This window comes from Podarcis pityusensis (genome assembly GCF_964106645.2).
Source record: "Podarcis pityusensis genome assembly, chromosome: 16".
In the NCBI taxonomy this organism is placed as follows: domain Eukaryota; kingdom Metazoa; phylum Chordata; class Lepidosauria; order Squamata; family Lacertidae; genus Podarcis; species Podarcis pityusensis.
The window spans coordinates 21,595,473-21,609,577 of NC_138041.1; the positions used below are offsets into that span (position 1 = coordinate 21,595,473).

Genomic DNA, 14,105 nt, shown 5'->3' on the forward strand with positions numbered 1-14,105 from the left:
TAACTTCACGTGCCGGGCACTGCGATCCTAAATATGACAACTCGGAAGAAGACACCATTGGTTTCACTGGCGCTTACTCCCAAGTGAGTGTTTTTAAGGATTGCAGGCTCCGTCTAGAATTGCTGCCCCAATCATCATAGGGCGGGATATAAGTAGAAACCGGAAGTTGCTTATGCACTTCATAATGGTATACCTCTATATCCCTCGCCCATGCCCTCTACGTACAAGGAAAAACAACCCGTGCGCACGCACCATCCGCTTACACGCCCGCAAACTTTTTAGCTCCGCCCTACACGCGTGCGCAAAACCCAACCGAGCTCTTCTGTGATAGGCGAGAGATAGCCCTATTGGCCCACCCCTGAGTTCTTAAAGAGCTGGTATAGAGGTAAGACACAAATTTTCAGACTTCCGGTCCTCATATGTTGAACTCCACCATATGAGTGGCAAGGAGCGTCCGAAGAAAACTTTCCACCCTGTTAAGACTAAGCAGGGGAGCTGCTCTGCCCCCACCTGCGTAGTGTCCTTTTCCCAATCTTGAACTGGTTGCTTCCAAAGTCTCCTAAGTCTATAGCATACAGTTAGGGAAAATTTGAGAGCCACCAGCGCCGTCTTTAGGGCACTTCCGTTCTAAAATCGAACTTCCTTCGAAGTTGTCACCATAGAGATTGTATGGGCTGGAGCGGTACCATCCTGAGACCATAGAGAGTTTCTTCTCTTTTTCCTCCTCCCCCCCCCCCCCCCAACACAGTAGCTCCTTTGCTATAATAAGAGAATCATAAGCCTCAAGTTTCTTTCCCCCCCCCCCGCCGCCCATGGCGCTCAAGCGTATGCGTGGCGTTCTAGAAATTTCCACCTCTATGGTTGCCCTCCCCATACGGTCAAGACTCAAGAAGGAACCTGAACCGCAAAGCGCCGCTCTATTGCGTCTATGACCCCTTGGTAGCGAGTGGAATGTCGAAGGAGGGTTGGGGCGGGCTTAGAATACTCTCATATGGTTTCCGCCCTGCTATTGGACAGCCCTTTTATATGATGCCAACGATAGGCAAAGAAGCGTCGGAGAATGTGATTGGTGGCTTCTCCCACCACCACGCTAATTGGAGTTGCCAAGCAACAGGCAAGCTGGGCCTTGTTTGAAAAAAACGAGGCGGTGGTAGCGGTGACCCATTTTGGGGGTGGGGGGTGGGGTGCAAGGCTTGTTTTGGGGTGAGTTTAAGGAAAGTCTAAATTGTTTTAATAAGAGGTTATTATATTTTGTACTGCATATTATATTGTTGTTATTATAGGTTATGTTTTACATTTAAATATTATCTCTGAAATCTATGGATGGGCATCTGTACAAGCTTAATAAGCAACATGCATAAATTTAGGAAGCTCTCTGTATCTCTTAGCCTAACCTCCCTGGACACTGGCAAGGTTGTTGCTTGGAGGAGGTTGCAACTGTGAGCCGCCTTGAGTGTGTTGACCAGAAATATATATATACTGTATATATATATATGAGAAAGCAAGTTAAGATGTGGAACTGGGTAGCTGCTGTGCGCTGTGACAATATCTACTAGCTTTAATGGTTTCAAAAGAGGATTAGACAAATCTATGGAGAGAGGTCTGTTAGGGGTTATTAGCTGTGATGAAGCCTCCATGTTCAGCAGCAGTATAGCACCAGTTTGTGGGGATGGGGAGCAACAGCAAGAGAGGGCTCGTCCTTTAATGCCTTGCTTGCTGGATTCCTGGATGCATCAGACTGTGTCGGGAACTGCCTGGACCCTATGGGACTTATTAATACCCTAAATATAATTTGTATAGAACTGGGGGGGGGGGTGTTTGTTTTTTAATAAGGGTGGCGTGTGTGAAGAGCCACAGAAGTGTGAGGAGAAAGGAAGGCGCAAGAGATGAATAATGCAGTTACTTTGGCTTTGTTTCAGTAGTGGCTCAATAGCGAAGTTTGGGGTGTGACACCCCAGGAAAACAGATGCCATCCCACTGAGCTGGACTAGTTTTAAGTAAGAAGGCCAGCAAGTGGGGGGGGGGAGGGTAAAGCCTGAGGTTGCTAGGGTAGTGCCCCATACACGCAGTAAACTTTTTTTACCTCTCATGGACCCTAAATCATCCCTTTACCTATTACAGCTCTTCTGCTTTCCCATTCTTCAGTTTCTCTCCTCACTTACCCCCTTCTAAGTTGTCTGTTCTAGGGCATATAAAGCACCACATTTCCTCATTATTCTGTCCTGGGTTGCAAATGGCAAATAGTATCCTCATCTTCCTTTTTGGCATCAAGTAGAGTTGGCGATATGTCACTATATTGTCTGAAACTGGTTTGAAGTCTGTATTGAGATACTGGTTTCATAATTTTTGACCTAGCAATATATTGTGAATCATGATGTGTGTTTGTGTGTGCTGTGCAACAGTCACGATGCAGGGAAAACCGTGAAGCCAGCCAATGCCTCTGCATAGCTCCATACATTGTGATATACCAACATATTGCAATGTTTAGCTGGAGATATATTGCAATGTTGAAAACCAGATATCCAGCCCTAGAGTCAAGTCTCTTTTTTATATATTCTGTGTTTGTGATTCTGGGACCAACACGTGTGCATGTGTGGGTTTTTTATAGTCCATTTCCCCACAGAAATTGAAGCGTCAGATGCGCTGGAGCACCTGCTTACTTGGTACTGAAGACTAAAGCTACTTGTGGATCTGAAAGCACACCCTGTGAGGATACCTGGCTGAAAACATGGCAACTCAAGTAGTCCAACTGTCCAACCAGTCAGATGTCAACCTGACCAGAAAGGTGAACCTCAGAATGCCCCTGAAGATCCTGGAGCCTGGTCGGTCAAAGCTATCCACTGTTGAGACCAAGAGAATTATATCTGTGATGGACGATACCATCTTTAAGGTGGAGCTGGTCAGCGCATTCTCTTACATCATCAAGAACCTTGAGGATATGAGTGCAGTGTTGGGACCTGAACTTACAGGGGCTCTTAAGGAACACCTGCGGCTTTCAAACGTTATGGAGGCTACGCTCACCCGCCTTGAAGAGGAAGGGGTTTTGCAAAAGGGCACTGCCAGGGGGTGGCTCATTGACACTGAGGATCCAAGTGGCTACCTTGTCTTGCACATACAAGGCTTAAGGTCTTCTGTCCGAAATATTGTACGCCTGTTTTTTGCTCATCCCTTAGCTTATCAGGCAATACAAGATATTGCCAGTTTCAGGCAGCTGGCTGTCTCACAGTTCATTAAAGGCCTTGTGGAGCTCAGGGGGTTCCTGCTTGAGAAGCTTCTGACTACCCCGTTAGAAGAAAGAGAAAGAAATCGGTTTATACATGAAATAAGTCAGCGAGACAAGAAAAACACAGAGATGATTGCAGCTTTGGAGGAGGAACTGGCAGCGGAGATCAAGAGTCGTGATGATGAGGTACAATGGGGTGGCAGCAGTGGGGCAGGCAGTTTGGGATTTGACTGGTCCAGAGCAGTCGTCCAGCCCAAAACTGTATCAAAAGAATTGCAAAATATCGCACAACCAGAAAGGCTGCTGGCAGAAAAAAAAAAGATGTTGTTGGACTACAACTCCCAGCTGCTCTAGCATGGCCAGTGGTGAGGGATGATGGGAATTGTAGACCAGCTACTTCTGTAGAGTACCACATTGGCTACCCACTGTTAGAAAAGGAGTTATCTCCCAGCTTCAGCTTTCAGCTGTGCCTTTTGCAAGGCTATAGGATCAGTAGACAGCTCCAGTATAATAAAGACTGGAGGTGCCATTGGTTGATATTGTTGATTTCTTAAAACTTATGCAGCTGCCCATCAATAATTATATAATATATCCTAATTAAAGTCAAGGAAATAAAACAGATTTAAAATACAGTGAATAAAGAGGTGTCAGAAAGACACAGAGAAGGCACTAAGTGAGCCTCTTTAGGGAGGTTCTCCATAGTTGGGGTGCCGATACCAAAAAGGCCCTCCACGTTACTTCCAGCAGGCTTCTTCCCAGATCCTCAGCAGCATTATTTTAAATTGTTCTCTTGACTTGTGTTGTCATTTGAAATGAATTGGTGTTTGTGCATTGGATTTCAAAGTCCTGCTGACCCAGCTTGGTGCCATTCAGATCTCCAGGAAGAACGCCACAATCAAGGACCTCAAAACCCACTTGCACAGCCTCGCCAAGGTCTCCGAAAACCAAATCCTGCGCACCCGAGCAGAAGCGGAGAAGGCACAGAAGACAGAGCTACGTGGGTCTCAGGGCAAGTGTGCCAAGTTGCAGCAGGAGCTGAATCAGCTCAGAGCCGCACTAAATGCCCTCATTGTGGAGGACCGGGAGTCTGAACTTGCTCTCCGGAAGGTAAGCAGAGGTGATCAAAGCAATTATTCTCCGGAGAGAATAATTCACAGGGCTGCCAGTCTGAGCGTTCTTACTAGAACAACAGCCCAATGCCTTCCAGTTATCTTGGACTGCAAGTCCCATGAGCCCCAGCCAATGCAGCTGGGAATCATAGTCCAAACATAGCCCAACCAGGAGACCAGGTTGGCAAAAACTGCACTAGACCAGCGTTTCCCAAACCTGGGTCTCCAGCTGCTTTTGGACTACAGCTACCATCATCCCTAGCTAGCAGGACCGGTCAGGGATGATGGGAATCACAGTCCGAAATCAGCCAGGGACCCAAGTTTGGGGAACCCTGCCCTAGAAAATGAGCTCCTCTGTAGTTAATATCGAGATGTGTTTCCAAGTGATGCCAGAAGAAAGGGCATCATCTAGCACAAGCATGTCCAACTCCCAAGAGACTGTGATCTACTCCCAGTATTAAAAAAACCGGCAGTGATCTACCCATTGTCATTGGAGGGAGGAGCATGCGTGGGGTGGGTGGATTGCCCAGAGTTGGCGTTGAGCTTTTTGGGGGGAGGTTTGCACAGAGTATTTTAGCTTTCCCCCATTAACCTTTTGTACACGATAAGGATCCCATGATCTACCAGAATCAGCCGCAATCTACCAGTAGATCATGATCTACTGGTTGGACATCCCTGATCTAGCACATGGCAGGTTGTAGCATAGATCTGATGGACTGCTTTGGCCACGGTAGCTTAGAAGTGCAAGCCTGGGATAGAGCTGGAATCAAACAGCCACCTGGGCCAATCCCCTTCCTCCATTGCAACCAATGTTATCAAACTGGTATACTGTACATTCTTCCGGGGTGGTGGTACTCAGTATCTGAATTAAGAATACTTTCCAATTTTTAAATTGTCTCCCAGCCAAAGTTAAAAGACAACAATTTATTTATGACTGGAAAGGATTGTTGTGCATTTAAACTCTATACCTATTGAACAAGTCAATTTACTCTGAAGGTGGCTAGGCTTAACAAGTTAAAAAAGAAAAAAGCTTTCTTTGGGGAGGCCTACATGCATTTTCAGAACACACTGGGTTTTGTGCACCTGCATGAGCACTTCAACTGCAAAACCATTTCTGGCTCTAGAGAGGTCTTGCAGGAGTCAGTTAATGCCATAAAAGACCCAGCCATGGCCTGCTGCTGGCTGTAGAATGGAAACCACAAGTGTACAGAAGATGGGCATCTTTAGTGCATATAAATGGGATAAACAGCATCTATCAGGTTAATAAACTCAGGTGGTTGCCATTGTTGTAGCTAAATGACTATGCAACTGGAGCCAGCCACTTACTTGACTTAGCAAGGCTACACAAATGTGCTGAGTTTGACTGAGTGCGTTGTCCAAACTCAGAATCATAGCTCTCTCCTCACTAACCACAAGTTGTAACTGAGGAGGGAGCTTTAACTATGAGTTTCTGCTCAGACAACCTGCTAAGCCAAACCTTGGTTTACTCAGCATAGTAAACTCTGGCCCCCAAAAGGTTGGGGGTGGGGAGCCAAGTAATTGTGAGCTGAGCTCATCCCCAGGTGCCAAAGTTTGGCTCAGTGTGGTTGTGTGAACCAGCTGACTGTGTTACCAGGCCCAGAATATCCGAACACTTAAAGCTGTCCAGAGACTGTTGGTTGCCTTCAATGGAAATGTCATCTTCTAGTATAGCCAGCCGCCCCAGCTTAACCCTGAAACTTTGGAAATGATTTTCTTCTCTTATTTATTCTAGAAAAAATACAAAGTGGAGATGGAAATAGAGAACTGGGTCCAGAAGTATGATATTGAGATGCTAGAAAAGCAGGTACGGTTGTCAACCCCAGTCTGAGCCTTTTCTCTGCCAATTCTTTTTACCCATAAGAGGTCATTTCACAAATGTTAAGCAGCAAAACCTCCCAGGGCCCTGATGTAGGATAACTCTCCCACTTCCCTTATATCAGCTGGGTTCCCTTTCCTACCTCCATGATTGCAACATTACCTAGGAAACTGAGCTGTTTCAGCCTCCTCACAAATTACTATTTGAAATTGCTCAGCCAGCTGGTCTGGCATTGCTGGTTTGGTTAATTGGACCACAACAAAAGCATCCTTCGGTTTATGTTTTCTTTTCTTTTCATGCCGGAATGTGAGCTTGTACAGGTGTGCAAAAAAAAAGTATGGTGCCATCTAGATGTTTTGGACTCTAGCATTGTCAAGGATGATGGGAGTAGCAGTCCACAACATCTGGAGGGCACCATGTTGCCTGTCCGTGACTTAAGTAGATTTTTCATTGATGGCTAACAAGGAAACCAAATACAGGGTCCTGTTGCGCTAATGCGTCATTGGCAACTTGCTACCTGCTAGGGAGCATGCTCAGGCTACAAAAGGTTTGCCAAGGCCATTTCTGCTGCTCAGACTGGGTGAGAGGGGCTTAAAAAACTCTATTTGCCCTATTTGGGCTTGTAAGAGAACTTGTCAGTGGGCAGAACCACTGGCCCCCAGTCTCTTTCTTGGTTCACAATTCAGGAATCTTGTAGCAACTTAAAGGAGAGGTCTCCAACCCTTTGGGGACATGAATTGAGAATCTGAGAACCTGCTGTGGGCACCACATAATACTGCTTTCAAAACACAGTGCAGATGGGGCCATCGTCTTTAAGCACCACAAGACACTTTGCTGCAAGGGGCATCACATCCTGCCACCTCCTATGGCTCACAATATGTCCGAATTGGTTCAGAATATGTCAGAGATCAGTTCCGTTAGATGTAGAGGCAGTTGCTTAAATGCCAGGCCTTTGTCCATCCCCAGGAGGAGATCGAGGAGATTGACGTGGTCTATGTGGTAGAGAAGGAACAGCTGGCAGAGCTGAGAGAGAAGTTTGCGCTGCTGGATCAGGAATACAGCCAGATCAGGGAGGAGAGGAGGGTGAAGCAGGAGCAGAAGGAGAAGGCCGAGAAGGAGCTGGCCATCCTGGTCCGAGCTGCCACCCTCATCCAAGCCTTGTGGAAGGGCTACCTGGTGAGATCGCTGCTACGGTCCAAGAGGAAGAAGAAGGGCAAAGGGAGAAGAGGGAGGAAGTGAGCCTTCACCTCTTCCTGCCCTGCCCCGTCCCCGGTCACAGGCAGCCAAGTCCATTCCAGATCGTCCAGAATGGGTATTTAGCACTCCCAAGGGAGGTTTGTCGTTCCTCAATAAATGCTATCAGCCAGGTAGGCAAAGTTGTAAAAGAGCTATTCTCTCCTTTCTCCAGGTTTGAAAGGAAACTGGAGGGGAAGCTTTGCACAGAACTTGTTCTAACCGTGCTCAAGAATTGCAGGGGCAAAACTCGTATTTCAGGGGTGGGGAACCCAAGGCCCAGGGTCTCTCTCTGGCCCACAGAAATCTTAGAATTGTTGAGTTGCAAGGGGCCTCCAATGATCACCTAGTCCAATCCCCTGCAATGCTGGAATCTTCCCCAAGCCGCATTCATTAGGGTCCCTGCTTTGCACTCCCAAGTGTTTTTGCTTGACTGTACTGTCTCCTTGAACTCTGGGATATGCCTCCTGCTTGCATGGATGGAGGAGAGGGGTTTGTGTGAGAAATTAGACCACTGTAAAAAGTAAAATTTGCATTCATCGCTCCACCCACTTTTGCTTGTGCCCCCCCCCCAAAGCAAATGTGGTCCTTGGGATGAAAAAAACAACTTCTCTGCTACCTCCTCTTATTTCTTCATTCATATCCTTTTCACCTCTCCAAGAAGTTCAGCTTTTTATGCCCAGAACAAGTTGGACAGGAACATGGATCTGCCTGAGACCACCCCAATAACCAACACGCATGAGGCAGGGATCTGAACCAGTCTCCTTGGCCAACATGGTGTCCTCCAGAAGTTGCTGAACTACAACTCCCATCATCCCCTCTGACCCATGGCAGGGCCTTTTCAGTGACAGTTCCCCACTTTTGGAATACCTTTCTTGGTGAGGTCCGTCTGTCTTCCTTATTACTGACTTTCAGGAGAAATCGAAGAGCATTCCTGTTTACCCAGGCATTTGATGGCCAAAGAAACACTGTTCCTGGCAAGTGTTTTGCGAGAAGGTTTTAAACAGTTATGCTGCCCTGGCCTCCTTTGGGATTGTTATCATTATTACTGCAGGAATACGACTGATATAAGAAGTCACTTCCTGTTTGTGTTAATATTTTAAATTGTGAACCACCTTGAAATCTACGAATGAAGGGCAGTACTGTTGTCACAACCGCTCTTAGCACCAAAGGAACTGGCAAAGACTGTTATGGCTAGCTAGCCCACCGGCTAAGATTCCTTACGGAACATGGGCAAACAGCACATCCCTTTCGGTGGTCATTTTGCATGCAGAACATGTGAGAACAGCAATCTTTTTATTTATTTATTTCCAGGGCGGCCTGGGCTTACATGAGGTTGTAGCTCTTATGACCCTGGCAGACGACGACCCGGACAAATTATTCGAACGTGGTCTAGGCAGAGACCCTGGGGAAGCCACTGAGCATTGGTGATCCTGCTCCACACTTGTCCTTGGCTTGCTTAGGTGGGCCTGGGAACCCTCAGAAGTTTTATACAGCCGGATAACAGGTTGGGGGGGCGGCCGCCCCAGAAAGTCCTGGCAGTCTGCATCTAAGCAGTTCTCAGGATGCCCCCAAGAAGAACTCTCTCCTCCACGCCAGGTTCCAAATGCCTCTTTGCCCTGGGTGTCCGGTGTCTCCCGATGGAAGGCTCTCAGGGGCGTGTCCTTCGGACGAGGGGAAAGGACTGGCCGGTCCCTCGCAGCAGAAGGCGGAGTCAAAAGCAAAGGGCGGAGCTTAGCCACTTCCCCCTTCACCATCCAGGGAGTCGCCTGCTCCCAAACTCCTGGCTTTGGCCCAAACAGGGTCTCATCGCAGTAGGATGGGGTGTGACTTTTCAGCCTTCATTGAGAGATGAGGGTAGAGAGAAAGAGAGAGATGTTTACTGGCAACAGGAGCCACGACTAGAGAAATCATTCTAAGTACCACCAAGTTATTACCATGCATAAAGTGTGGTTGGGACAAGCCAGCCAGATGGGTGGGGTATTAATAGTAGTAGTAGTAATATAGTGCCCTATACCCGTAAGTCTCAGGGCGGTTCACAACATAAAATCACAATATAAAAACACAAAATACATTATAAAAATAAAATAAAAACAAAACCAAGAATAACCCAATAATCCCTCCCTCCCCAACACATTTTTAAAGATCACTGGATGTCAATCAGCCAAAGGCCTGCTTTAAAGAGGAATGTTTTCGCCTATCACCTAAAGGTGTATAATGCCAGGTGACCCACCTTGGGGAGAGCATTCCACAAACTGGGAGCCATTGCAGAAAAGACCTGTTCTGGTTTTGCAACCCTCATGGAGGAGGCACACAAATAAGGGCCTCAGAAGTCAATATTGGGACAAATCATAAGAGAAATTACTCATTTAGTAAATCAGGTGGGGAGCATCAGGGCATAGTCTTTTTTGGGGGGTCTTTTTTTCTTTTTGCAGTGTTGCATGACCTTGGGCCAGCCACAATCTCTCAGCCTAACCCAGCATTCTTCAACCTTGGTTTTCCAGGTGTTACTGTACTAGAACTCCCATTACCCCCAATGGTCAGGGATGATGGGGAAATTGTTACTTATTTATTGCATTTTTATCCCAGGAGCTCAAGGTGACATGAGCAATTCTCCCCACCTGCTCCTCATTTAGTTCCCCACAACGACCCTGCCAGATAGATTAGGCTGAGACCCTAACTGGCCCAGGATCACACCTAGCGAGCTTCTGGGCTGAGTGGGGGATTCGAACCTTGATCTCCTAGGTTCTTGTCTGACACCTCTAACTGCTACACCACTGCTGGCTCTGACATTCCATCACGGACATCTGGGGGTCCAAGGCTGAAGAAAATTGGCCTCACCCGCCAACTGTTGGGAGGGTAAAATGAGGGGGCAGACACAACTGTTGTGCCAAATTGAGCTCCTTGGAGGAAAGGCAGGATATAAACATAATAATAACCTGGCAGGGCAATCTCACTTTTGCGGACTGTCACAGCTCCTTCAAAACCTCCCCTGTTGTTGTTGTTTAGTCATTTAGTCTTGTCAACTCTTTGTGACCCCATGGACCAGAGCACGCCAGGCACTCCTGTCTTCCACTGCCTCCCGCAGCTTGGTCAAACTCATGCTGGTAGCTTCGAGAACACTGTCCAACCATCTCGTCCTCTGTCGTCCCCTTCTCCTTGTTTCCTCAATCTTTCCCAGCATCAGGGTCTTTTCCAGGGAGTCTTCTCTTCTCATGGGGTGGCCAAAGTATTGGAGCCTCAGCTTCACGATCTGTCCTTCTAGTGAGCACTCAGGGCTGATTTCCTTCAGAATGGAGAGGTTTGATCTTCTTGCAGTTCACGGGTCTCCTCCAGCACCATAATTCAAAAGCATCAATTCTTTGGCGATCAGCCTTCTTTATGGTCCAGCTCTCACTTCCATACATCACTACTGGGAAAACCATAGCTTTAACTATACGGATCTTCATGGATCACTGCCTTGCCGTGGCGAAGGGGCTTGAATAACTCAGAGAAGCTATGAACTATGCCGTGCTGGGCACCCAAGATGGACAGGTCATAGTGGAGAGTTTTGACCAAACGTGATCCACCTGGAGCAGGAACCGGCAAGCCACTCCAGTATCCCTGCCAAGAAAACTCCATGGACAAAGACAACAGGCATATAAAAACCTCCCCTACCTGTATTTATTTCCCTTTCTCGGAGTGCTGGTGGGCGGAGCGGCTGTCGAGGGGCTGGTGTCCACCTCCCATTGTGTCGTCTTGGGACTCCACAAAAGGGGTCTCGGAGAACTAGCTTTCTTGCACACCCACGGTGGGTCAAACTCTGCTCTGGCGTTCAATCGTCCTGCGGGGCTGCCGAAGAGCGACTCATCCACGTAGGAGGCTTTGGCCGTGACCCTGTAGCCTCTCCTCCCACTGCGTTGGAACTGGCGGGGCTGGATCCCGAGCTCAGTGGATGCCTTCATGGATCCGGTTAAGCCACGCCGGGTCAGGCCCTGCCATCCAGGTCTGCAGGAGACTTAGAGGTTCATAAGCAAGATCTGAATGAAGCAAGAAGTCACTGGTGAATGCCAAGGCAGACTGATAGGGTAGAGCAGAAGTGAGGACACATTTTGCCATCTTGGCATTTCATTTCGCTTTCAATTTGTATACTGCCTTTCTATATTACACTGCACAAGCGATTCACAAGCTGAGCAAACAACAAAATCAACAGCAAAGATCTCACCCATAATAGCAGTCTGATTCAATAGCCAAAAAAAAGTCACAATAACTTTAAAATAAGTTTATATCAAATAAAGCAATATTCAAACAATTCGTATATTAGTAAATGGTAAAATTTAATATCAGCGAATAGTAATTAAACAGCTTACAATGAAGAATTACTAAACTATAATCAATAAAAAAAGCATAAAATACCACACAACGTGCAAAACCGTGTAAAAGGATCAAACTGAGAAACAAGGACACACAACTTGTGAAAAATAAATAAATAAATATCCCTGAACTTCCAGGGGCCACATGGCAGTGGTGGGCAGGGCTAGAGCCAAAAATGGGTTGGGGCAATGGATGTCAATGTCAGTAGGCTGGCTCCCACTCACCTCTCGATCTTCCATCCAGGTAAAAAAGTGGCCTGATCAGAGTTGAAGGACACAATTTCAACCAGGACAAATGCAGGATGTGGCCTAGGGAAAGTCCTGAGGGCCAAAATAGAGAGGTCTTATAGGATTTAGACACAAATTACACTTTGCTTGCGAGCGAAAAGGCTCCTTAAAAGCCTCGCAAGAGGCAGAAATTCAACAGGCCGATTCAAATTCAACCCTCCTGCTTGAGATGAAGAGTTGCTTAGGATCAGAGATTTGTTGTGCTTATTTTTTTGTGCCCCACCTTTCCTCCAAGGAGGTCAAAGTGGTAGAACACAGTTCTGTTCCTCCCGATTAATCCTCACAGCAGCCCTGTGAGGTAGGTTAGACAGAGAAGACTGTGACCCACCCAGGTTTTGCAGCTGAGCAGGGATTTGAACCCCAGTCTCCCAGGTCCTAGTCTGACACACTTTAACTACCGTACTACACTACAATGAACATAAGAAGAGCCTGCTGGATCAGGCCAATGGCCCATCTTGTCCAGCATCCTTTTCTTACAGCAGCCAACTAGATGCCTCTATGGGAAACCCACAAGTGGGACCTTAGTGCAAGACCAACTCATCCTTTCTGGGTTTCCCAGCAATTGGTATTTAGAAGCATTGTTAAGTAGCATCACCCGGTTTCCATCAATATAATGATGATGATGATGATGATAATAATAATAATAATAATAATATTTATATCCTGCCCTCCCCAGCCAAAACCAGGCTCAGAGTGGCCAGCAACAGTAAAATAATACAGCATTCTAAAATCAATTCAATAGCCTTCTCCTCTCTTTGAATTTGTCCAATCTTTTTTTAAAGCCATCCAAGTTGGTGACCACCACTGCCTCCTGTGGGAGAGAGTTCCATAGTTTAACTCTGCACTGCCTGAAGGGGGGTTTTCTTTCATCTGCCCTGATTCTTCCAGCAAAAAGATTCCCAAGTCACTCACGCTTGGAAGTATGCCCTGTCAAAATCAAGCGGGGCTTGCTTTCCGAAAAGCAGAGGTAGGATCGAGCAGTCTAACTGCTCTCTGCTGTCTGCGTTGTTTGGATCTCGCTTCCCTGGGAGACGCAAGCATCACAGCCCGCTCTGAATGCAAAATGCAGTTGCAGAAGACGAAGCAACAATTTGCATGAAGGAATGCACATTTCTGCAACCGGGCCCGGGCCCCGCAAACCTGGTCTCGCCTCCCCTCCTAGACTTACGGATTTGCAGCTTTCCTCCTCGTTCTGCTTGCCTTTCCTTTCTTCTCCCCAGCACATCAAACAACCAAAGAAATGCCTGAGCAAAGAGGTCAATACGGGCCTCCTTTCCGATTCCCATTCGCAGCCAGAAACGCAAACGTAGAGCCCAACCACCGCTGTCGTAGAAATATTATTTCAAAGCACTGCAGCGAGAAACTTGCCTTTGATTCCGCCCCAAAATATTGATTCATATAATCGCCTCCTATCACTAATAATACTTCCTCTCCAGTACTTACGAGTTTCACTTCGGAACCCGAAATGTAGGATGAAAACTGTAGAGACTGCGCCGCCTTGCGGGGCTGGGGGGGGGGAGAGAGGACTGGGCGAAACCATTCTACGGAGGGGACGAGGACTCCCAAGAGGAGAATGAATCGATTGACTCACACAGTCAAGCGGCTTCCGGTTGCTCAAGACTCCCCCCTCTTTTAGGAAGGAAGAACGTCCCATAGAAATCCTGGAGAAATGTAGGGCTTTAGAGTTTGATGGGCGTGTGTAATTGGACAGCTCTTGCCGCCACCCCCTCCACTTTTTTGTAGCAGTACCATCAGGAGTTCCCAGTTTTTCTCCTGTCTTCTGAAACGTGGAATTTTACTTTTTACTTGTTAAGTTAAACTGCAATATGAATACATGCAGGCCAATAGCGCAGAAAGAAGCCTTATACATGCAATGCTCGACGGGTTTGGGCTGGGAGGAAATCAATCTACAGAGATTGGCTTTGGCTGCAACGTGGGGCAGGATTTTTTGAGCATCCTCAGCCTCATCTCTAAAGTGCAATGCCAACACCTTTCCAGGGATATCGTGAGCAACCCTCCATTGATTTCTATGAGCACCACCTCTCACTTCCGCGGCGTGAGGT

General features: G+C 47.2%; 2 protein-coding genes across 7 annotated transcripts; one reads left to right on the plus strand and one right to left on the minus strand.

The window, feature by feature from the left end:
* The first annotated feature begins 305 nt into the window (after positions 1-305).
* Positions 306-7,554, plus strand: DRC10 (dynein regulatory complex subunit 10). 5 transcript variants are annotated; one of them, XM_080986390.1, is made up of 5 exons: positions 306-385; positions 2,624-3,409; positions 4,097-4,330; positions 6,086-6,157; positions 7,136-7,554. In XM_080986390.1, exons 2-5 carry the CDS (start codon positions 2,729-2,731, stop codon positions 7,406-7,408), a joined length of 1,260 nt encoding a protein of 419 aa, XP_080842516.1. In that variant the 5' UTR covers positions 306-385; positions 2,624-2,728; the 3' UTR covers positions 7,409-7,554. The 5 variants fall into 5 exon arrangements, with proteins under 5 accessions (XP_080842516.1, XP_080842515.1, XP_080842513.1 ...); XM_080986389.1 differs by lacking the exon at positions 306-385 and adding an exon at positions 986-1,114 and having other exon boundaries at positions 2,609-3,409; XM_080986387.1 differs by lacking the exon at positions 306-385 and adding an exon at positions 986-1,114.
* A 1,125-nt stretch (positions 7,555-8,679) lies between these two features.
* RITA1 (RBPJ interacting and tubulin associated 1) lies at positions 8,680-13,488 on the minus strand. Of its 2 annotated transcripts, XM_080986479.1 has the most exons (4): positions 13,211-13,487; positions 11,980-12,075; positions 11,060-11,421; positions 8,680-9,241 (listed from the first exon to the last, which is right to left on the minus strand). In XM_080986479.1, the coding sequence occupies exons 3-4, from the start codon at positions 11,344-11,346 to the stop codon at positions 8,707-8,709; spliced, it is 822 nt and encodes a 273-aa protein (XP_080842605.1). In that variant the 5' UTR covers positions 11,347-11,421; positions 11,980-12,075; positions 13,211-13,487; the 3' UTR covers positions 8,680-8,706. The 2 variants fall into 2 exon arrangements, with proteins under 2 accessions (XP_080842605.1, XP_080842606.1); XM_080986480.1 differs by lacking the exon at positions 11,980-12,075 and having other exon boundaries at positions 13,211-13,488.
* Between the last annotated feature and the right edge of the window lie 617 nt (positions 13,489-14,105).

Coding starts and splice junctions, on each gene's coding strand:
- DRC10 (XM_080986390.1), top strand. CDS start 2,729: ATGGCAACTCAAGTAGTCCAACTGTCCAACCAGTCAGATGTCAACCTG. Junction 3,410..4,096: donor TCAAGAGTCGTGATGATGAG/GTACAATGGGGT, acceptor GGTGCCATTCAG/ATCTCCAGGAAGAACGCCAC. Junction 4,331..6,085: donor CTGAACTTGCTCTCCGGAAG/GTAAGCAGAGGT, acceptor TATTTATTCTAG/AAAAAATACAAAGTGGAGAT.
- RITA1 (XM_080986480.1), bottom strand. CDS start 11,346: ATGAAGGCATCCACTGAGCTCGGGATCCAGCCCCGCCAGTTCCAACGC. Junction 9,242..11,059: donor AGAAAGGGAAATAAATACAG/GTAGGGGAGGTT, acceptor CTCTCAATGAAG/GCTGAAAAGTCACACCCCAT.